The 23273-nt window shown below is 45.2% G+C and overlaps 1 protein-coding gene across 1 annotated transcript in view; it reads right to left on the reverse strand.

Annotated features, from left to right (window-relative positions):
- The window catches only part of EPG5 (ectopic P-granules 5 autophagy tethering factor), an 86070-nt gene that overhangs the window by 42573 nt on the left and 20224 nt on the right, over positions 1-23273 (reverse strand). Inside the window, exons 6-20 of the mRNA XM_054986445.1 lie at positions 22684-22757; positions 21369-21477; positions 19847-19961; positions 18607-18757; positions 17184-17339; positions 12856-13013; positions 11294-11448; positions 10037-10177; positions 8815-8979; positions 7842-7961; positions 7244-7503; positions 6062-6202; positions 5381-5525; positions 2825-3022; positions 1298-1408 (exon numbers count right to left, since the gene is read on the reverse strand). Coding sequence (XP_054842420.1) covers positions 1298-1408; positions 2825-3022; positions 5381-5525; positions 6062-6202; positions 7244-7503; positions 7842-7961; positions 8815-8979; positions 10037-10177; positions 11294-11448; positions 12856-13013; positions 17184-17339; positions 18607-18757; positions 19847-19961; positions 21369-21477; positions 22684-22757 — 2199 coding nt within the window. The remainder of the gene's footprint in view (positions 1-1297; positions 1409-2824; positions 3023-5380; positions 5526-6061; positions 6203-7243; positions 7504-7841; positions 7962-8814; positions 8980-10036; positions 10178-11293; positions 11449-12855; positions 13014-17183; positions 17340-18606; positions 18758-19846; positions 19962-21368; positions 21478-22683; positions 22758-23273) is intronic.

The raw sequence follows: 23273 nt of genomic DNA on the forward strand, positions 1-23273 counted from the left end.
GAAGTTAATTTTTAGTCCAACCAAAAACTCTACCCCAGAAGTCAACAAAAAACACAGAATATTTTAAATAAATTTTAAAAATTTGTAACTACAAACTACAAGAAGACATCTTTTCTCAGAGCAGAAGGCTCGATGTAGATAACTCATAGCGTTTCCTCCAATTTCTGGTTGAGAGCTAAATGCTTCACAGGGGGGGATTCCGCTTGATCAATTTTGATCGGACTTTCTGAGCAGTCATGCCGCAGTGGAGTCCTACGAATCCACTTCTCCCCGATTCCACATTAGGCTTTTGTTTCACACATTTCATTGGCTCAAAGACCATCATGCGGAATTTTTGACAGGATAAAAATCGATTCCTCATTGCTTTTTCCGGGGGAAGTGTCGAATGATGCACATCTTCATTTTTTAAAAAAAAATTCCCCCCCCAAAAACGTTGCTACACATAAACGTTGCATCAAACCAACATATTGGATAGGCCAGAGCACTTCCCGCCAATATTGTGGAAGAGTATTGGCTATTGACATTTGGAGGGAAAATTGTTACCAATGACCCCACGTCTATCTTTCCCGCTTTCTTCGTGAGCGGTGTGGTTTAATGATAGGTGTTGTGTTGAGGACGGTCTCTTTCTCCCTCCATGAAATGCCTAGACCGCTAGTTGAATGCTGAAGTCCCTCCATCACACTTTCACTCTACCTCAGAAGCTGTCAGCTGTCAGCGAGCAACAAGTAACAAATTTGGTGCGTTGTAAAATGGACCCATTATTGATCAGCTGTTGTCATGTGACACAGGATATGTTTCTGCATAGATTTGTAGAAACGTTGCAACGTTTTTTTACATTTTTTTTTAAAAAAAAAAGAGGGGAAGGGAAAGGGTAGTGGGTGTAGCTTAGAAAACATGATTGGCCAATCAAATTAAGTTGATTCGAAGGGCGAGAGAAAAGAGCAAGGGTGGGGAGAACATCGGATAAAGAATTCCGCATGATTAAAATCCCTAATCTGCTGCACGTGGACAAATAAGTCAGGGGAAAGCAGGATGGAAAAAAAACGGACAAAATGTGCAGTGACTTCGAATCTGCTGCTAGGATTGCCTTCCCACGTGTGGAAACGCAAGAAAAAATCGAGGTCATTTAGAAGCTGAAGCAGGGAAAACCATTCGTGCGGAATCACCCAGAATCTCCTCCTAGATTTCTTTTTTAATGTCTTCAGATCATGTCAATTCAATGGGGCATTTTTTAAAAAAAGATGGGTAGAAATGACTAAGACCACTCTAGCACATCAACTTTATGACACTGCCTTACCTGCGTGGAGTTGGCATTTCCCTCGATGAAAGACGGCGTCACGTTGCCTGCCACAATCCAGCTGACTAAGGAAGACAGCAGTCCCTTATCAGAGTGGTAGCCCAAGGCATTCTGGGAGGTTTAGGTAAGGAGAGAGAAGGCAGGTGAGAAAACATTGTGTCATTACAGATCACAGGAAAAGGCTGTGATCTATTGGCTGAAAGTTATTGAGTTGTTCACAGTCTGAAGCCACAAATGGAAATTCCATGCATGGACGTCTAACACTACTTTCTGAAGCAATGCAAATAACATTTCCGAGTCCTTAACTGGAAGGGGAAATTGACGTTTTAAACCATGAATGTATTGGATATGCTATGTAACAAAGGAAACAGCCATTCTAAATTATTGTTTCCTAGAAACCAAGCAGTTTAATTTCAATGATTTGGTGGACATGGTCACCTTCTGTTCCTGCAAACCAACAGGTTCTTACATTAACCTCCTGCCAAATTGCCATTTTTGAAAGAGAAGAATGGAACCTTGGCTCCCTTTCTTGCTGTAAATCACTCCTGCACTAGAAAATGATACAGACATTATTTTCAAGAATTTTTTAAAAAACACATTTGAGTGGGCCTAACATGGGTGAGCGCATCACCATTCACCATCATGGGATGCAGGAAATTCCAAAAACTATCGGCCTGATACATCATCCTGTACATATGCACACAGGAAGCTGCCTTATTCTGAATCCAACAGCTGGTTCATCAAGGTCAGTATTGTCTAGCAGTGGCTCCCCAGCGTCTTAGGTAGAGGTCATTCACACAGAATCCTAGAGTCCAACCCCCTGCACAATGCAGAGTCCAACCCCCTGCACAATGCAGGAAATACACTACTACCTCCATCCCCCCAGGGCTGGATCGACAGGGGGGCAGGGAGTAGTCTGCCCCCAGTGCCACCAAAGAGGGGGTGCCGGACGCAGCTGCCAGCCCTGGGAGCGCATGGGCAGGACAGGGGGCATGTTTACCGCGCGCCCCCTGTCCTGTGCGGCAGGCGAAAGGCAGCGTGGGTGGCTGGGAGGCCGCTTGCACCATTCGCCTGCCCTGCAGGACAGGGGGCGCGTGGCAAGCCGGCCGCCCCCTGCTCTGTGGGGCAGGTGAAAGGCAGCGTGGGTGACTGGAAGGCTGCTTGCACCATTCGCCTGCCCTGCAGGACAGGGGGTGCATGGCAAGCCGGCTGCCCCGTCCTGCGGGGCAGGCGAATGGCGTGGGTGGCCTCCCAGCCACCCACGCTGCTGCCACCAGCTCCGTGGTGCGCCGGGACAGCCGGCTTGCCGGAAGTGATGTCATCATGCAGCGCCGGGAGCACACGCACACAGTCTTCGGTTGCCTTGGGCACCGGCAACCGTAGATCCAGCCCTGCATCCCCCTCACATCATCTACTGCCTGATCCTTTTAACTGGAGATGCCAGTGTTTGACCTATGCCAAGCAGACACTCTACCACTGAGCCCATCCCCTCAATACCTACCAGTTAGAAACAGTGAGCATCCATACCTTGTGCTGCTGATACAGCAGCTTCTGAACACAGTCCTCTTGGTTAAACTGAAAAGCTGCTTGGCACAAATGATCCATCAGGCACAGCGTGGCTCTCTCCTTGTGCCAGGCGGGTTGGCTGATGAGGGCCTGGACCCAGAACTCCAGCACAGTGGCTGGCCCCACTCCGTTGGGATGGCTGCTTATAAAGACATGACTCTGTCGAGGCAAAGAGCACAACAATCCAACAGTCTGTAACCCCACCCTTAATGAAATCAGAATGTAAGAAGAGCTCTGCCAGGTCAGGGGAAGAATCAAATTATTCCAACATCCTAACTTCAACAAATGCTAGGAACTGCAAGCGGACATAAATGCAGAAGTCCTTCCCTGGAGTTTCAGAATCGGCATCATATGATACCATCGGCTAGCCCTAGATAATAATCTGGCTGAAGCGTTTGGGATCAATTATGGCCATTTTCAAGGTCAGCTGCAGTCCAAGACTTGGTACGGCTGCTGTACCAAGACTAATCGAGATTATTTATAAGATTATTGATAAGCCTTGGTACAGTAACAGCTTCTCAGCCCGGCAGGGTTGGTTCCCTTCTTTGAGTGCATCTACTTAGCAGGACCGCCTCTTTTGCTGTTTTCCATTTTCCAGGTCAGGCCTGCATGAACTCCACTGTAGTAATTCTATTGGGATGGCATGCAGGGATAACTGCTGGTTTCAAAGTTTTTATGCATTTATGTTAAGTTTCAAAACAGGGGTTTTGCATATCCTTGTCTAACTGGCAGATTTTTCTCTCATTGGGCAGAAACCCAACGGGAGGAGGCCATGAGTTTCACAAGTGTGGTCTCCCAATGGGAGTTGTAGCCTGTGCTTATAGTTTCTGGCTGAATTCTGATCTAGGAGAACATACAGCCAAACTCTATTATGAAATATTCTGAACAAAGACAGTCTGAAACTTTCATAAATATTGAGGGAACTTGTCTGGATTTAACTAAGGAAAAAAGGAAAATGCTGGTATCGCGTTTCCAGTTTTCTAAACCCTTCGCAGTTTTGGGAAGTTTTCTGCTTGCTATCTTTAAAGTCAAGTCTGGTTTCCTTTATAATAAAATCATTAATGTTCTGCATGTAATTTTGCACTTGGGAGTGTTTCACACTCAGCCTATCCTTCCCTGCTTCGGTCATGTTATCTGCTTCGGTGGATTTTTATACAGGAGAATTAGTGGAACATCTCCAGAGGCATAGTGAATAGCTGAGGTGGTGGCAGTTCTACTGAGGTTTTGATGTTTTGGATTGTTGATTGGGTCAGGATAACAGAGTGTAAGTGCAGCGCAAAAGTTCAACCAAGAAAAAACAGTCTGTGACGGACTTCACCACTATGTTGTATTGGATTCCTGCCAATGCTATATCTTTGTAAACTTGAATCTATTTACCCTATGGCATTGTTTATGGAAGTGGTCTTGATAGTAAATGTACTAATCTCACACTGTGTAATCTGCCTTGCGTCTCAGTGAGAAAGGTGGACTATCAATGACATACCTACCTACCTACCTGCTGAGGCTCCAATTGGCACTGACTGCAAAACTTCAAAGCCACAAGGACCAAAAACATTTAAAGAAGTGAAAGCTGAGTTTCTCAGACAATGAATTCCTCACCATCTGCCACATCCTACCACTTTGTCTATGTTGCGAGGCGACTCAGCATGTCTTGGATATTGGGAGGTGCTCCATGTCTCTGTGTGTGTATATGTTACTCTCTTGATACGTAAGCTGCTTCTCTTTGTCTAAGGTGTGAGTGCTCCCTTACTCGTCCTCCTCTCTCCGTTTCCTTTGAGAGATTTTCTTCTCTTGCCTCGTGGTCTCCAAACAGAGACGTCACATCTACATGTCTCTCCCCTGCAATGGGCAATTTCTCTCTCACGCTCCTGCAGCCTCGACGCTGAACTAGCTGGCCATGGTATAGGGGAAGTAATGCTTTAGACTAGAACTCTCTCTTTCGCCTAGAAGATATTGCTGTGAATGGAATGTACTTCAATAGACTGTAAATTCTATTTTTGTACAATTTAATTGCCTAAGGATTTACTACCGGGGAAACACTTCTGATCAGGTAACTCTGCTACCAGATGGGATGATGCTGTTCTTATTCTTCCCCTGAACCCTTGCTTAGTATACCAGAGAGAATTCTGATTTACTTATTTTACAATTTATATTCCACCTTCTCAAGTTTGCACGAAAGGGGTGATGTGTTAAAGTTAAAGCACAGTGATCAGCAATTAATCCAAAATTTTAGACCAGCATAAACCCAGCACGGAAATGACAGCTTTCTCTCCAAACTCCAACCCTTCCAAAAAGACCAGTTATACATGACAGAACTGAGGGCTGGATCTCCTCCAGCATATTGCTCCTACATTCACCACCAAGGATGAAGCCATTACCAAGAACGGCCAGGGTTGCCGACACAATGGGACTACTAACACAAATTTATCTGCTGGTTAAAATCCTAATTTGACCATGATTGATATTTTTGGTCACCTGGCCCCCTCCAGCCCTGAAGCATCCATGAAGTATCCTTACCTGGATCATGCTGTTGAGCAGCTTAACGTTTTCGCCATAACTCGTCCCCGTCAAGTGCTGCGTCACCGTTCGCGTGACCTGCTGAGTCATCCCTTGGGGAACGCCACTATCCAGCTGAAGGAACAGGTGAAGGTAGGACAGAAATCTGGAAGAACCACATGCAGAGAGCAATGAAAATCATATGGCGCAGTCCTTACACATTTTGACACACTTGCAATCAAATTACGGAGGATCGCTTGGAAGCGCCGAGCTCCAAAAAGAGGCAGAGGCCAGGTTGCTTGGGAAGCACCAGCTAGTGAAGTCTTGAAGTGGAGAGTCACAACAGAGACACCTGCTTGGCTGACTGAACAAAGATCAAACGTCAATCCGCTGGTATTTATGGGTGGCTAGGCCAAACAAGAGGTTTCCTTCTGTCAGCCTATCAAAGCGGTTAAAACACATGCCATTTCTTTTCTGGCAGGGCCTAAGGAAAGATTCACTCCCTTAAAATCCCACATTTCCTGGCATAGAATGCACCTTGAAACTAGCCAACAGGTTTATTGCACAGCCTGGTTATGAAGTTAAAATAGGCTGCTGCCATGTATCCTGATCTCCTTTGACATACTGGCTACAAAGGCGAGACAGAGTTCAGTCCGATCCTGGTAATGCGCAATCGTACTGGGGGTAAATTCTCGAGCTTACTGTTCATTCTTCAGCAGGTAAAACTGGCAGGGATAGAACAGCGGCAAGATTTTATCTAGCACGTGAACGACGGTTCTCAGATGCCGCGACTGCACCAGAATGCCCAAGAGAGGAATCCCTTCAGCACAGAACTTTTCAATGCTGTCAAAACAAAAACCAAAACAGGAAAATTAAAGAACATGTTTAATGAATCAGACAAAGTGATAAAACATTACAGTGCTCTGACACAAGCTACGAGAGCATCCAGGCAGCTGCCCGTTCACTCAAGATGCTCCAAGATCATTACTGGAATGGGAGATGTTCTGAGGACAGAGAAAGAGGAGAGTTTGGTGACTTCCAGCCTAGAAATGGAATGGAGCATTCGCTAAAGGATACGAATTCTATCTCTGACCTTAAAAATGATAACAACTGCTTATATACAGCTCCTCTAGACAGATTACTGCCACACTCAGAGCAATGAACAAAGTCAGTGTTCCTATTATCCCAGAGAACTGGGGCTGAAAGGAGCGGCTTACCCAAAGCCACCTGCTGAGCTCATGGCAGAAGTGCGATTCAAACCAACAGAGTGCTGATTTACAGCCCAACCACTTAAACTCCATATGTGTGGATGTGGTAATGGTAATGGTAATGGTAATGGTAATAGTAATAGCAGCACTTATATACCACTCTTCTAGACAGATTAGTGCCCACACAGAACCGTGAACAAAATCAGTGTTATTATTATCCCCAAAATGCACCTAGGGAGCTGGGCTGAGATGAGTGGCTTACCCAAGCCTACCTAATAGGCAGTAGTGAGATTCGAACCAGCAGAATACTGATTTACAACCCAACCACTTAACCACTATAATAACAGTGTGCTTATATACCACCCTTCTGGACAGATCAGTGCCAAATTCAGAGAGGTGAACAAAGTTATTGTTATTATTATCCTCACACCTGGGGAGCTGGGGCTGAAAGGAGTGGCTTACCTGCTGAGCTTATGGTCGTAGAGAGATTCAAACCAGCAAAGTGCTGATTCACAGCCCAACCACTTTAACACTATGCTACAGTAGGTAAGAACAAATCCCACGTAGCGGCGCACCTGATAACTTTCCCAGAACTGTGACAAACCCCAAACATCAGGCAGCGAGGTGCTCCAAGAAGCCCGGAAAGGTACGGAAGAGAAACTTCCTCATTGCTCACCTGTGTCCCACCATTGTCATGGCAAGCGCCAGATAACAGCCAATGGGGAGGCCAGCCCTGACAGCCTTCAACAGAGGGTGCAGCATGGGTGATTCTGCCAGCTCAGGCACCGTCCTGGAGACAGGAACTGAAGGCCAGCCTTGCTGCATGCCGTGATCGTTTGTGTGCAACTTTAACCTCAGCACCAGCCCCCATGCCCATTGGTTAAAGGAGGTTTCAGGCGTCTCTCCATATCGAACAACGCTGGCCAGATAGGAGACCTGGAACAAAAGAAACTCCGTGGGATGCAGCCACTTCCAGCTGGTCTCTACTGTGGCCAGCACCACCGAAATTCCCACGGCTTGTCCTTGTTTGTCCCTTATGTGAACACAGGACTAGGGGATGCTTCCAAAGTGTTTTCATAAAAGCAGCTACTGAAATCAATTTCACCCCACAGTGAATTTGCAGCAAACTTGTCAATACCGACAAGACTTCAGCGGAAAAGCTAGAGTAATATTAACGTAAGCCGATGAAAGGGCGCTGCGGGCTTTTCTAAGAATTCAGGGGAATCCCAGCTTTCCTGACCCACAGCAAACTTTCCGAGAGAAGGGGACGGTACCTGCTTGATGCTTTCAGAGATGAGTCCGCTGTACGGTTTCTGGGGGAGATACTTTTGGTAAGCTTCTAAGACTGTTAGCGCAACTTCTGCATGGACAGCTGGATCAAGGTGGAGATAACCCTGAAAAGAGAACGAGCTTAATTCCTTTTTCTTTTTTTTTAAGCCAGTTGGTTAGAGCTGGGAAGTTCTGGGTTCAAAGCATGACATTATCACGGAGCTCATGGGGTGACTCTGGGACAGCGACCATTTCTCACTAATACACACCTCACAAAGCCGGTATGAAAAAACGAGGGGAGGGGAGTACGCCACCGCAAGCTCCTAAGCAGGAGGGGATAAAATCAAACACACTGTAAGCTCCCTGGGGCAGGGGCCGTTTTGGGCCCTGATGGGGTAGCACTGTAGAAGTAATGGGGAATTCTAAGTTGGATGCAAACTACAGAGCTAGAACCCAAAGATCCCCTTCCATACACAAGGCTCTCTCTCTGCTCATGGAAATCAATTCTGTGATCCAAACCCACGATTCGGATGCAACCCAATACATGTCACTTAGTAATGAAATGCTTCATTTAAAGGAATGCAGGAAGCTCTGAAAGAAGCACTTAGGCCAAAGATAGCCCTCTGGCCTCAAGTCACCTGCCAGACAGACAGCAAGGACATACGCTGCGCTCAGTCAATATCCCTAGCATACGCCAGGAAGCATGAATATGTCTACCTACTCTGTCTATCAACTAGTCTCCAGACTCATTAACTAGTCTGAGGGGGAGCTACACAGCTGAGGAGAAAAAACAGACCAGACCAAACAACCTTTAGAAGTGCAAGAAGAAGTCTACGTTTCTGAGAAGGCACGAAGGAAGAAACAAAAAAGGGGCAGACGATCTTGCTGACGGTCCCCCCCACCCCCAACCCAGGTCCAAGCCATAAAGCTGGCTCATTCGCAGTCAGTCTGGGTTCATTTTGAGCTTTTGATACATACGTGCTCGCCAGGTCCCCAGTTCAGCCCTTCCAGGATAACACAGGCTAGCTTGTTCTCGACAGCAGTCAAGTTGTAATCCAGCAGCCAGCTTCGGATCAGAGACACTTCCGAAGGAGACGGTTTCCAGAGATGCATTGGGAGTTCTTTAAATAAATAAAGGGAAACCTTGAAAGGAAGAAAAAATGCCGGATTTTAATTAATCTCTTTTCATGTTTTGCTTTTATTATTTTTGTTTTGTCAGCCACCTTCAGCAAGTTCCTGAAGAGGCAATGTTAACATGTTCTAAATAAATAAAATTTAAGAATGCATCCCTATTGTTTTTGACAAGTGTGGAGTGCAGCATTAAGCAGTACGTGAATCTCAACCTTAATTTAAGAAAAATCATGTTTACAGCCCTTTTGGCTACCCAGATACGACGTGATGCCTTAGACATCGAGAGAGAGGATGGACAAGATTCCCTTCCTTTCCCTGTAACTTAACAGCCTACAAGCCATACGTCAAAGTATTTTATAAGTAATTCGTAACTGCGTAAATAAATATGGCTAGATCACATGTGTGCTTTTTTAATCTTGCCTGATAGTAAAATCTTTAATTTCTGTTGTTCAGAAATGTTCTGTAGACAGTCAAGTCCAGGGAGTAATATATTAGTTGCGAATGTCCGATGCGGACGAGCCTGACAGCAAAGGAAATTATAACGGGGGCAGCTAAAAAGGATATGGGCAATTGAGTTAACTTGATCCTTACAATAAGTACAATAACATTTCTCAGGGGGAATTCTAAAACGGCCCTTCATCTCAGCAGAAGGTAACACATTGTGTTGCAAGATTTCCACTGGTAAGGGAATGATGTTGCAGATCTTTGCCCCTCCTGGCCACAAACAGAATAAAATTATATAAAACACTGAGCTGGTTTTACAGACAGTTCTTCCTGGCACAGAATACAGAAGGTCCCAGACTTAATCCCCGGCGTTCCCAGTTAAGGACTAGACAACAGGTGGTGTAAAAGACTTCTTCCCGAGACCCCGGAGAGCCAATCTGCCAATATCTGCCTTGATGGATCAAGGGTCTGATTCAGTATAACATATGCACACGTGCAATTTTGGCAGGGTATCTGTTTTGTTTGGTCAAGCCACAGAGCAACATGCCACCTTGGTCTAAGGTCATCCTCTAGACTTGGGTATTATACACGGGGGACTTTCCCTTTGATGCAGAAGAGCGCATACCATGCCAACTCTCTCAATGGTCTCTCGGACTCGATCCAGCAGAACAGAAATCATGCTGGTGTGGACAGTTGTGATGGCGCTCAGGAGCTCCCGGCCCACCTTCGAAAACGTCTCTCTTGTGGAAAGGCTGACATAGGACACCTGGGGGGAAAAGAGAAAAGCGGTTTTGTTTTAAAAAGTAAAAACAGGGAATATTATAGTATCAGATAAAACTTCTTATCACTTCCAGGGAATGGAAGAACCATACCTCCACCTCCGACTTCCAGGAAAAATGTCTCCCTGCTCCCTTTTTTGGCTATACTGTAATATTTATTTATATTTCTAAACTACCCTTCCCCTTAATTGGGCTTAGGGCAGTGTACAACATTTCTAATACAAGTCTAACAACATAAAGAAATATGCGTTATTAAATGCACAGACGATCAAAAATTAAGTCAATCCATCAGGATAAAACCATTAAAATAGTTCAAAATAAATGTTTCTGCTCTCCATAAGGGGATAGAATTGGCCTTACACTGGATATGGTGGCAACCATTGCTGACCTCAGCCATAAACCTGGCAGAACATCTCACTTGCCCTGCAAAACTGTAGAAGGCTGATCTAACCAAAGCAAAGCCAAACTAAATCCTACATATTTAACTTTAAAACAACACAAGCTTCATCACAAGCTTTCTTTCTGTATCGTTAAACTAATTTGCAATGGTTTTGATTACTGTAACAGAAATGCCTCTATACACATTTCACTGTATTTACATCAGGGTGTTGCCAGAAGTTGCCAATTGACTTGCTTAGCTTGTGACAGAGCTGAAATATTTGTTCAATATAACCCGTGATTAAGATGCAAGTTAATTTTTAAAAAATAAAGATTAACTTTTTTATTTAAATTTTAAAAAATTAAAGAATGCACACCTCCTGATGCTTAAGAACCCAAAATCGAGGTGTCCCGAAAAAGCCAACGGAACAATGATTTCAATCATTTTGCAACGCAGCCACCACGAACCAAAACAGAATGCAACCAAAGGAGCGCAGGCACCGCACAAATGAAGAGGGCTTTGCTACTCCAGGTTCAGATGGAAAGACTGGAAGGCAGCAGTTGGTATAAAGCCGTCTCCTGAGTTCATGGCAGAAGAACGATTCGAAGCAGGGACAAACGTGCCTTTCGTCAGCTCCCTAGGACAAAGCCGCTCTCAGAGCACAGCATTCTGCCTCCTGCCGGAAGCACCAGCAGCTCCCTCTTTCCAAGGGCATCGCACTCACCTCGTAGATCTCGAGCACGATGACGCGGATGAAATCTTCATCCGCGTCATCTCGTTTGGTCTGTGCCATCTGGGCAAATGTCGTCAGCAGGCAAATTTCCTCCGAGCCGTTCATCGACTGCAGGTACTTCGCAAACTTCTCAAGGTGGGCGGGGTCTGCCAATGGCGTGGAAGAGACAGACTTTATTTCTAGACCCGAATACCAAAAGCCTTCACTGAACGTGCTTTTTTTTGTTTTTACTCTATATTCCGACAGAACAGAAACGTGGGAATCAAACCAGCTGGGATGACTCCCTTTCCCCACACTGCTGGCAGGTATGAGCCAGTTTGGTGTAGCGGTTAAAAGCGGCGGGACTCTAATCTAGAGAACCAAATTTGATTCCCCGCTCCTCCCCCTGAAGCCAGCTGGGTGACCTTGGGTCAGTCGCAGCTCTCTCAGAGCTCTCTCAGCCCCACCCACCTCACAGGGTATCTGTTTGTGGGGATAATAATAACATACTTTGTAAACCACTCTGAGTGGGCGTTAAGTTGTCATGAAGGGTGGTATATAAATAGAATGTTATTATTATTAATGTCAGTCACAGCTCCCTCAGAGCTTGCTCAGTCCTACCCACCTCATAGAGTGATTGTCATGAAGGTAATAATAACACACTTTGTGAACCCCTCTGAGTAGGTGTTAAGTTGTCCTGAAGGGCGGTACATAAATCAAATATCATTGTTATTGTTGCTGTGTTGATGATGATGATACCATCTGCAAAAGCAGCTGGTACCAGTCACATTTTCCTAAGAACCGGCACCCAGGGCAAATAACATATGGAGCTAGGGTACCACTGGACCCCCTAGCTCTGTACTGTCAACCAACTTCAACTGCTAGAGATCTCTGGAAGAGAAAGGCCTTTTCCACTGCTACCCAAGAGATGCCACAAACATAACTTACGAAATGCAGAAAAAGCTACTCTGCCAGGAAGCTACTGCCTCTCTACAACCAGCCTGTGGCCTAAAAAGAAAGTATCTATCTAGTACCACGCAGAACCACCTAAGCATTCCCGACCACAATGCCCCGGCAACAGATTAAACAAACGGTAAGGTTTTTTTCATAAACAAAACGGCAGGGCTCACAGAAAGTCATTGCAAGAGAAGGCAAGACCTCCCTAAAGCTAAGGAGGCCTGGCTACGTGTTCAAACCCTTCTTTAAAGGGGTCTTGACCTGGAATTGCAGGAACAAGAGCCAGGCAATATATTCACAGCCACAGGAAGGAGCTGGTTGGCCTATTCTGTCTTGTATTTCAGCGCCACTACAACACATGGTCAAAGAGTGGCATTGCAGCTGCCAACTTGGCAGGGATCAGGATACAAGCGGCCAAGAGGATCCCACCAGGCCCTATACATAACTCCAGAGTTTAGCTTGGCCCCTCAGTCTGAGCAACCTACTGCTCATGCACAGACTGAGCTATTCTCAAGACTCCCAGCCTCCACCAGGTACTGTTTTCACAGGAGCAGAGAGCATACAAAAATTCAGCTATAAACAGCAGCCAAAATTCCCTCCCCAGAAAGGGGCAGTACCTTTGAGCTCGCGTTTGCAGTCAGCAAGCTGCATGGTGGCACACGTCTTCTCCAGGTTCTCGCTTTCCGCACAGTGCATTATGGAGAATAGTTTCCAGAGCATATTGCTGGACAGGGTTCCATATGGCATCTCTGACATGAAGAGCCATACTCCCAGCCTGTAGGATTGGAAACCCAGTGAGAAACACTCCGGAAACAGACGACAGGTTTTTGGTCCTGCTTTAGCATGAGATGAAGAAAGAGACGATGCGCAGCTCAGCCGTGGGTCAGTTGGTCTATCACTGCGGTTCTTAATCTGTAATTCGTTACACCCAACCAAGTATGCAACATCATTATCATTTCCAGTCATTCAGCCCTTTGGGGAGGGAGTCATTCCCTATATTAATTTTGTATTAGAATACTCTTTTTTTTTTAGTACGGTGGTGTACTTTTAAACTATTTGCCTGTCTCTTGGAACCTAACTGATGGTCAATGAAAATGGAGCCTCCATGCCCTTACAGTTGCTAAAAGATTTATACTATAACACTGGAAAGACAAAAGCCCACCTCCTGTAACTCATTGGATTGAAGACCTTATAAACTTATCAGTAGAAATGGGCACGAACCGGGAAAATTCCAAACTGTGCGGTTTGTGGGTCATCGCGTTTCAGGAACCACGAACTTGCCCCGGTTCATGAACCGGTTTCATTCAGTTCATGAAAATGTCACTTCCAGGTCAGCATAAGGTCTGCAAAGAGCCCATCCCCCCCATTGCCTATGAAACTGATTGATCAGCGCCGGGCTGCCTGCAGTTGACAAACCAAAATACAAACCAGGCTAAAATTCATCGTGGTTCGTGAGAAAGGAGCTCCCATGAACCGCTGGTTCATGAACCAGCCCAGTTCATGACGAACTTCAGTTCACGCCTGCCTCTACTTATCAGCATTTGAACATATCACATATAGACGACAATTTTGTATGTGGACTTATTTTGAGACATTTGGAAACCTTTTTTACAACCGTATGTATAGATTTGCCAACAGTGTTTTTGTTTCTGTTGCCAGCATTTTTTTGTTTCATTCTTTTTATTTTGTTTGTTTTGCATGAATAATTTTTTTAAAGTAAACATCATTATCAACTCCCTCCCCCACCCCAGGGTGACAAGCAACAAATGAATACTCTTAGCAAAGCTTTATTTATAAAGGAGTATTTGCACTATATGCATACAACAGAGAGATCTCAGGTATACGTCCAATGAGACCTGTGGGCCCACTGGCCATCAGACAACTTTTGTCATGTTCGGTTTGATGTTGTGACAGAAATGCAATTTAATTAAAGGTTTTCACAGTGCAGCACTGAGAGATGCGAGAGCTTGATTGACAGGATGCTCGCCCTTCAATCTCACAGGCTAGTCAGAGAATTGGCTTCAGAATGACAGTTGGTGCTGACAGGTTTTTAGTTAAGAGTTAGCAGGAGAGAATGGAGTGTGAGAGTGTTTGACAAGGAGGGTCAGACAGGCATCCCTTTGAAGTAAGAGAAAGGAAAATGTTTGCCCTAACTGTAACAACATTGCCTTAAGGAAGATTTATAGTTAAGGATTCCAAGTATAAAAGCCAGCTCAAGCTGAAATCCATTTGTACAGCCAAGACAGAACTGGGTATTAGTTTTTGGCAGAGTGAGTGGGTAGTATGTGGAGACTCCCATTCAAGCCAAGTAAATAGGGTTATGTCTTCTTAGGTGAATAATAATAATTCCTACCCACTGCCTAAAGGAGGTTTGGCTCTGAGAAGGGAAAACTATATTGAGCTAATATCTGGAAACCCAAGTTTAAAGGGGGAGCTTTGTTACAGTAACCGAAGGAGTAAACAAAATACTTCTCACTAACTAGGTCTAAGAATAAGAAACTGAGCTTAAAAGAATTTATTTTGCCCGTTACTTTTAAAGTATTCTGTTCTACGAGCAAGTTTTACCTCTCCACTTTTATTCCCTGACTACCCTTATTCCATCCCTGCCTGCACAATAAAGTGTGTTTCTTCTGAATATTATTCAGCCTCCAGCCATTTCATACACAGAAGAAGAGGGATTCTATTTGCCTCCCCCACCCCCATCAAGTCTCTGAGCTGGGCTGAAAAGCCAAAACAGTAACTGCTTCTCAAGGTGGGACAGAAAAAGAACCACAACTTAGACACACTACTTGTGGTTGCTCAGCCCAATCAAGCAAACTAAGGTTTTGGAGGGAAAATCTGTCTCAAAGTAGGGGGAGAGAAGGGGGGTCCATTATAGATGTCTATCTGACGTGTACCATTTCGAGTGTCTAAGGGAGAAATCAAGGATCTGGGATTTTATCCTCAGGGTGCGGTGAACAGTATAAAGCCTCTGCTGGCTGGCCAAAGCCACTGCAGACTTGGAGAGTGGGCTGCTTAAAGTCACACACACCCTTTATTTGTCCCCTACCAAAGTTCTGAATGTACCCCAAGATTCGGAGACTGTCTAGAGAGGCTAGAGGACTCTGGTTAAGAATCACTGGTCTGTCTCACTTTCATTTTTCCTGTCTTCCAAGGTGCTCGGGGTGGTTTACAGGATTCACTTCCCTCGTTTTATTCTCACAACAGTCCTGTGAGGTAGGTTAGGGCTGAGACAGGGAGTAGCTCACGATCAACCATTGAGGAGCAAACTTGTGGCCATATCTGACAGAGCCTAGGTCCAGCTCTCCAACCGCTGCTATCACACTGGTGATAGCAATTCTACTGAATTGGGCCTTTTGGTCCATCAAGATCAGTATTGTCTGCTCAGACTGGCAGCTGCTGCCCAGAAGCTCAGGTCAAGAACTTTCACATTCCCTGCCCCCTGGTCCTTTTAGCTGGAAATGCCAGGACTCGAACCTGGGACCTTCTGCATGCCAAGCAGATCCTCTGGCCCTCAGCAATGGCCCCTCCCCATCCCTGGTTCTCCCCAAGTATGAAGAGGAACCTTGCACATACAAAGAGGTCATGTGCGAAGACAGAATTTGCACATATATAACTGCCTTACACAGAGTCAGACTATTGATCTACTGAGCCCAGCAACGGCTATTCTACAAGCAGAGGCATTGGGCATAGGCCTTGCTCCCTGAGAGCCTTCTGAACTGGAGATACTACACAAAGCAAGCGCTCTGCCTCTGAGCTATGATGGATCTCTCCCACAAAGCCGATGCCCAAACGCTGCCAAAATTTGGTCCATGGCTTCGATGGGATAGAAGCACGGTCTTAAAAAGAAACACATCAGCTGAGATGTCGACTGCTCAAATCCTGTACCAGAGGCCAGAGCTCACACCAGCATAGCAAAACTGCAGATGGGCAGTGTGTGTAAACCGGGACCGTACTTTAACCTGGGCACACTCTCCCACAAGTAACAGCTCTGTGATCGGCATTCCCATTCTTGACAATCAACTGTATACCAAAGGCTACTGCAAGCTACAACAGTGTGCAATTCAGATAGAACAGAAGGTTAAAATACCAGATTTCCTGCCAGTTTGAAAATTTCAGCTATAAACTTTCCACACGTCCCACATGATTTCACAGCTCTTTCTCTCCCCTCTTTTCAACAAGAGGGAATCACTGTAACTCGCTCTACGCGGGGCTGCCCTTGAGCCTGACCCAGAGATTACATCTGGTACAAAATGCAGCAGCGCATGTTATTACAAGAGTGCCAAATAAGGCACATATAACACCGATCTTACGCGAGCTGCATTGGTTGCCAGTGGAGTACTGGATCAGATTCAAGGTCCTGTGCAGACCTATAAGGTCCTGTGCGGACTGGGACCAGCGTATCTACGGGACCGTCTCTCCCCATATATTCCCCGGAGGACACTCCGATCAGGGGACAAACAGCTGTTGGTGGTCCCTGGCCCTAAGGGGGCCCGCCTAGCCTCGACTAAAGCCAGGGCCTTTTCGGTCCTGGCTCCCACCTGGTGGAATGCTCTGTCTGCTGAAATCAGGGCCGGGCAGGACCTACTATCCTTCCGCCGGGCCTGCAAGACAGAGTCGTTCCGCCAGGCATATGGCTGAGGATGGGCCTCTGCCGGCCTGAAGAAAGAAAAAAAGAAAAAAAGAGAGAAAAAGGTGGTGTATAAAATCTTAACCCTGCCTGTGAAGGCTGTCCACCATCATGTTTTAAATGTGTATGGATTTTATTGTATTTTAGTATGTTGTTTTTATTGTGCTTTGTATTTTAAGATGTTGTTATCCACCCTGAGCCTGCTCGCGGGGAGGGCGGAATAGAAATTTGAAATAAATAAATAAGACTCGGGATCTCCATAATCAATATTAATCTCCTCTCCATCACACTCACGCACAGCCCACTGTTTCCTACCTTTTTGCCTTCAGCACATGGAGGACAGCCCTCAGAAAGAGTTCGTCAAATTCCACCTGCAGCTTCTCGAGAGAGTAAGGGGGCGCTGCAGAGCCAGAGTTCTTGGCACGGCTGACGTACTGGGCCCAATGATCGCTAACGTAGCAGAGAGTCATCCTACAGGGCAAGGGAGGAGGGTACAGAAGAGGGAAAAAGTAAAGCTGTGAAGCAGAACTGCAAAGAAAAGTATTCTTCGGAGATGCATCGGCCCTGTCCCCTCGTCCCCATTTTCCCCGCTCCACACATACACATGCAAACTATCATCAGGGCTGCCAAAAATTTAAAAGACACCTTAGTTTTTTTGGAGCGAGCGCTGGGATACTTTTTTGACTTCATCCTTTCCTCTTTCAACTCCCATCCCACCCTGGCAAAGTAATCTGTAGGGACGACTTTTGTCACATTTAGGCTTTTAGTACTTATTTTATTTCCTGCGTACTCAGATGAAAAGAGTTTCATGTGGATGTCTTATCTGCATACCATTCATCCATGCCATTCAGATGTTCTCTGTTCCCTGTACTGATTTGATCATACTGTGTAACTATATGCTCTCTTATTATGCTCATGTACTGTAACCATTATATTCATGCCATCTCGAGCTTGCCTAAAAACAAAAGTACTAATGTTGAGACTGTTATCTCTGAATCCTGCTTACTGACCTTGTACTAAAGTGTAACTCTTCGCAAGAGACAGAGTCGAATTCCTTGTAATCTTCCAGCTTTCTCTGGCCAGACAAAGCTATTGCGTTTCTCATGAGAATTGGGACTTTCGCGCTTTATTGCTAACTGCTCCTTATATCAAAGTGCATACGCTTGTATTCTCATTCCTGCCGATCCTATTCATCTTTGGAAGTGCCTGTGAACTTAATGGATCTCTATAATAAAACCTTTCCAACCAAGACCCTGGAGTACTTGCTGTGAGGGGTTTGGGGATCTATCTGCCATGGACTGCAATCCCTAGAACTGACAGTGGGTAGCCTTGTTGGGCTGCAATGGAAGAGCAAGATTCAAGTCCAGTTGCACCTTAGAGCGCAAACAGATTTGCAGAGGTATAAGCTTTTGAGGCTTTGACTCTCGAAAGATTATACAGCGGAAATCCTGTTGGTCTTTAAGGTGCTTCCGAGTTCGAATCTTGCTCTTCTACGAGCTCAGAGCAACCCACCATTTGCAGGGCTTGCTGCACAGCCTCTCGCTCTAAGAGCTGGCTGCAGGTCTACTTCTGGACACAGAGACAGGAGATCTATTCTGCTCAGCGGCCATCCCAAGGCAGCAGCCAGTCCTGGAATCCAGGGCCTCCTCGGGCAGAAGGCTACTCCCGTCACTGATCAGGGCAGGAAAGATGAAAGAAGTCCCTCCCACACACCGGAGGACCCTGCCCCTCCCCTCACCTGATGAGGCGGCCGATTCGTTTCACAAACTGCCTGTATCGCGCCCGGTTAAACGTATCCAGCCCCACAGCGAGAAGCTCCACTAATGAATTAGCAATCGCAAAGATCTTCATCATCTCTTGTGGCGTTGTTTTTTCAGGAGCATAAACACCTGGGTAATTTTTTTAAAAAGCACACGAAGGCACATTACAGAAAAGCAAAGAGAATCAGCCAATTGTTAGCAGCGATTAAGCCTGAAACTGTTTAAAATGAAGAAATGCTGCATCTCAACCACGGTCCCAGTGCTTATGTGTGGCATATCGTCCCATCCCAGAGATTGGTCACAGCCCGTCCACTGCTAGTTGACTGCGCTCCCTCCATCCCCCCTTGCACCCTTCCTACAAGGAGAGAGGCCTTTATTTTGTGACGTGGTTTTAACTGTAAGCCAGCTCGAGCAGAACTCTGAAGAGGTGGCATTAAAATATCCTAATTATATAAAAAGCGCATTTTTTAATACTGCCTTTCCTCCAGGGAGATACAGGATGGAATACATGGGTCTTCCCTAAACTCCATCCTTGCTACAACCCTATGAAGTAGTTTAGGCCAAGACAGAGCAACTGGCCCAGGGTCACCCAGGATATAAATAAAAAGCATTGGCTGGGAGGAAATTTGAACTCGAGCCTCCCATGTCCTACCCTGGCACTCTAACCACTACATCACACAGCCTCTCAATTTTGCAGTCTCCTTTGTCGCTTTGCCTTTTGTAAAATCAGATCAATTTAATGCTACAGGTTTGTTTGTTCTATACAATTAACAAATAGACTCCTTCACGTACCATACAATCAAGAAGCCATGCCAGTTTAGCTGCTAGATTATAAATCTTAGTTTTAAGTATCTGGATTATTCCCTGATGAATCTATGGTTCCTTTTTCTTCCATATATACATTTGACCAATATTTCAAGCCAAGCCTCAAGTACTTTGCTCAGTTTTACAACAGGAATATTATTATTTTTTAATTAATTTAGGTGAAACTGCCATTTAACTCTATTAATCTGGCCAAGAAAGGATACATGCAAAGCTGATCAAACAGAAAGATGTACCTAAATCCTTCGCAACAGTGGTGCAAAGTTACTTCCAAATCGCCCCTTGAAAAATAAAACCCTCAATATCTAACCGGCGGTTTTGTGCCACATAAAACAGAAAATCAATACCCTTTTTTAAAAAAATATTTATACATAATTTGCTTATTACGAGAAACACCTTTGCTGTCAAATCCGAGCACATGCTGGAAGAGTTCATGAAAGGGGAACTGAGACAGAATTGCAACCAAGTCATCTTCAAGAAGAAGAACCCAGCTCGTATCAGGGTCTTCATCCTAAGAGGGGAGAAACCACAGTGAGGAGAGATTCCTTGATAAGAAGAAATGCATTCTTAAAAAGGAAGGAAGGAAGGAAGGACGGGTGACTGCCAAGCTTTTCCAATAATACCGTAATGGTACAATCAGAGTTACACCCTTTGAAGTCTGTTGAAGTCAGCATGCTTAGAAAATATAACTTTCTGTCAGTGGGCACCAAAAGGCCCATACCTCATTCCCTTGGCCACAGCACATTCTTCGGGGGGGGGGGAATAGTTCCTAACACCCAGGCCTACTCAGCAGTACATCGAGGATGGGCATTTCTTTGCTTCAGCAGTGTTTTATCTCTGTGTTCAGTTTTACCTATCTGTTGCTTTAAGTATGTGCTACTATGCGCTGCCTGTACTTCCAAGTATAATCCTACTAGGTAGTTCTAGCTTGTCTAATGTCAGTCCTAGAATTGCTTATTTCTTCAACTATGTATCAGACCTTTGCTAATGTGATGTCTGTAAACTTGTATTTAATTAACATATGGCATTGTTTACGGAAATGTCCTTGATATTGATTGTACTCATCTCACACTATGTAACCTGCCTTGAGTCTCAGTGAGAAAGGTGGACTAAGAAAGAAAGAAAGAAAGAAAGAAAGAAAGAAAGAAAGAAAGAAAGAAAGAAAGAAAGAAAGAAAGAAAGAAAGAAAGAAAGAAAGAAAGGAAGGAAGGAAGGAAGGAAGGAAGGAAGGAAGGAAGGAAGGAAGGAAGGAAGGATGGATGGATGGATGGATGGATGGATGGATGGATGGATGGATGGATGGATGGATGGATGGATGGATGGATGGATGGATGGATGGATGGATGGATGGAAGAAAGGACGGAAGAAAGGACGGAAGAAAGGACGAGAGAACGAACAAACAAACGAAAGAACGAACGAAAGTTTGTTGGGGATTGCTATCATCTCAGATACTGTTTCTCTTCACCAATTTAATTTGAAAGTCTATGAGTTGGGCCTTTTTCATACCTCCCCATACATCAAAGCATTTCCATCTCAGAATTGTTTATGCTCTGTTTAGCATTTCTTCAACTCTGTATTAGGTAAGGATTAAAATAAAATTAAATAAAAATAGTGAAATGATAGCAAGGAGCAATTTCCAAAAAACCAGGAATCAAGGTCAGTCCTCAGCAGCAGAAGGGACTAAGGCAAAGCCAAATAAGCACCCACATGTCTGTTGACAGTTCAGATGATAGGAAGGTTAGGATGTTGTGCTAGGGATGGCAGGACCTGGGTTCAAATCCCCTCCCAGCCCTGAAGCCCACTGGGTGACTTTGGGCCCAATCTCCTTCAAGGATAAAAATGGATTGGTAGATTCTCGTTTCCTTCAGTCCCTAGAGAGCCTTTGATCAAAGGACAGGGAGGCCCCGTTGAGAAATACCTCTTCTCCACCTTCATCAACCAAAGTCCAATTCCCAGATTCTGGCCCAGATGACGAGGAGTTCTGCCGTTCAGTCGGCTTCATATGGCACATAAACTCTGTTCGACCTCTGCAGAGGAATAAAACGTGGCAAGCGGCACAAAATTAAACATATCAAGGGGGGGGGGGTGTTTCTGATCATCTTTATTAACATTCTAAGACAAATTTGCAAACAAAAAAAATCTTTATTCAGTTCTAAAATACAAGATCCATAAACCAGAAATGTTCAGCCAAGGAAAACCTGCACCGTTTATTCAGCGTGACCAGCGTTCAAGTGGTCTATTCATGCACAAAGCGTAATAACAAAGAATGGCAGTCAGAAGGGACTGCACGGCTAAGTCCGTAAGCAGGATGGGCTGGATCTGTTTCCTCTTCGGGGAAACAGATCCATAGGAGTTAGCTGTGTTAGTCTGTAATTGCAAAACAGTAAAGAGTCCAGTAGCACCTTTAAGACTAACCAACTTTATTGTAGCATAAGCTTTCGAGAAACACAGCTCTCTTCGGGGAAACAGACATTGGCTGATTCCGCACACATTGGATAATGCACTTCCAATCCTCTTTAGAGATCATTTGGAACTGAATTTTTCGTGTGTGAAACAAGAAATCCACTTCCAAACGATTGCTAAAGTGCATTATCCGACATGTGCAGAATCAGCCATTGAAGTGAATCCTACCCTTATTCTACTACTCCGCTGAGCAAAGCTTGTTTGTTTATTAAAATGTTTATACCCCATCTGTCCTTTTGGCTCAAGTTCAAAGGCTTTGTCTAATCTACAGAGCCTTCCTCCAAGCGAAGTAGCTCTTTGCTTGGAATAAGAGCCCCTACAGTTGGAGGAAGGCTCCTCTAGGTTAGCAGAAGGTTACTAGGAGGTTGGCTGGATCCACCCAACTCTGTTCTGTGGATGCCAATTCTGGCCAGTGTCTCTCCCCGTCCCCACCATCGTCATTTTGTCACCTTTTGTTTTCAGACACAGAGATCAAGTCTGTCCAAAGCTTGCTAAATGTGGTGGAGAGTGCCCTTCAGTCACAGCTGACTTATAGCAACCCCTTGTGGGGTTTTCATGGCAAGAGACTAACAGAAATGGTTTGCCACTGCCTGTCCCTGCAACCCTGGTCTTTCCAAATACTACCCAAGGCCAACCCTGCTTAGCTCTGAGATCTAATGAGATCAGAGTCTCACTTGGGCTATCCAGGTCAGGGCTTGCTAAATGTACCTATAGGAGCCAACTTGACACAGGACTCGCTCCTTGCTCCAATTTCTCTCCTTCGTACTTACTTGGCAGGAGACATCAGCAATGCAAGGGACTGCATAAAATGAAAGACTCCCGATGGGTTTCTCAGAACCCGAATCTGAAAGAATTTATACAGAAACAAACATGTGAATCACTGGGGTGGGTGCCTCTAAGTAACATACAGAAGCTTGTCTTTTGTGAATCAAAGATGCAGATATTTGGAGGCAGGGCTTTTTTTCAACAGGAATGCGGTGGAACAGAGTTCTAGCACCTCTTGAAAATGGTCACATGGCCGGTGGTCCCGCCCCCTGATCTCCAGAGGGGAGTTGAGATTGCCCTCCATGCTGCTGGAGCGGCGCCGAGGGCAATCTAAACTCCCCTCTGTCTGAAGATCAGGGGGCGGGACCACCGGCCATGTGACTATTTTCGCCGAGGGCGATTTCAACTTTAAAAAACTCTCCTCTTGTTCCAGCGGACCCAAAGTGCGGTCCTGAGTTCCACCACCCCTTTTCCCAGAAAAAAAGCCCTGTTTGGGGGTAAGGTTAGTTTGTTGGGGATTACAGACAGGTAAGTTCTACAAGACCTGAAGAGTGTGTAGGTGTCAGATCAAGAAGGTAAGCTCAGAAAAGATCCC

Source organism: Eublepharis macularius, chromosome 8 (genome assembly GCF_028583425.1).
Source record: "Eublepharis macularius isolate TG4126 chromosome 8, MPM_Emac_v1.0, whole genome shotgun sequence".
In the NCBI taxonomy this organism is placed as follows: domain Eukaryota; kingdom Metazoa; phylum Chordata; class Lepidosauria; order Squamata; family Eublepharidae; genus Eublepharis; species Eublepharis macularius.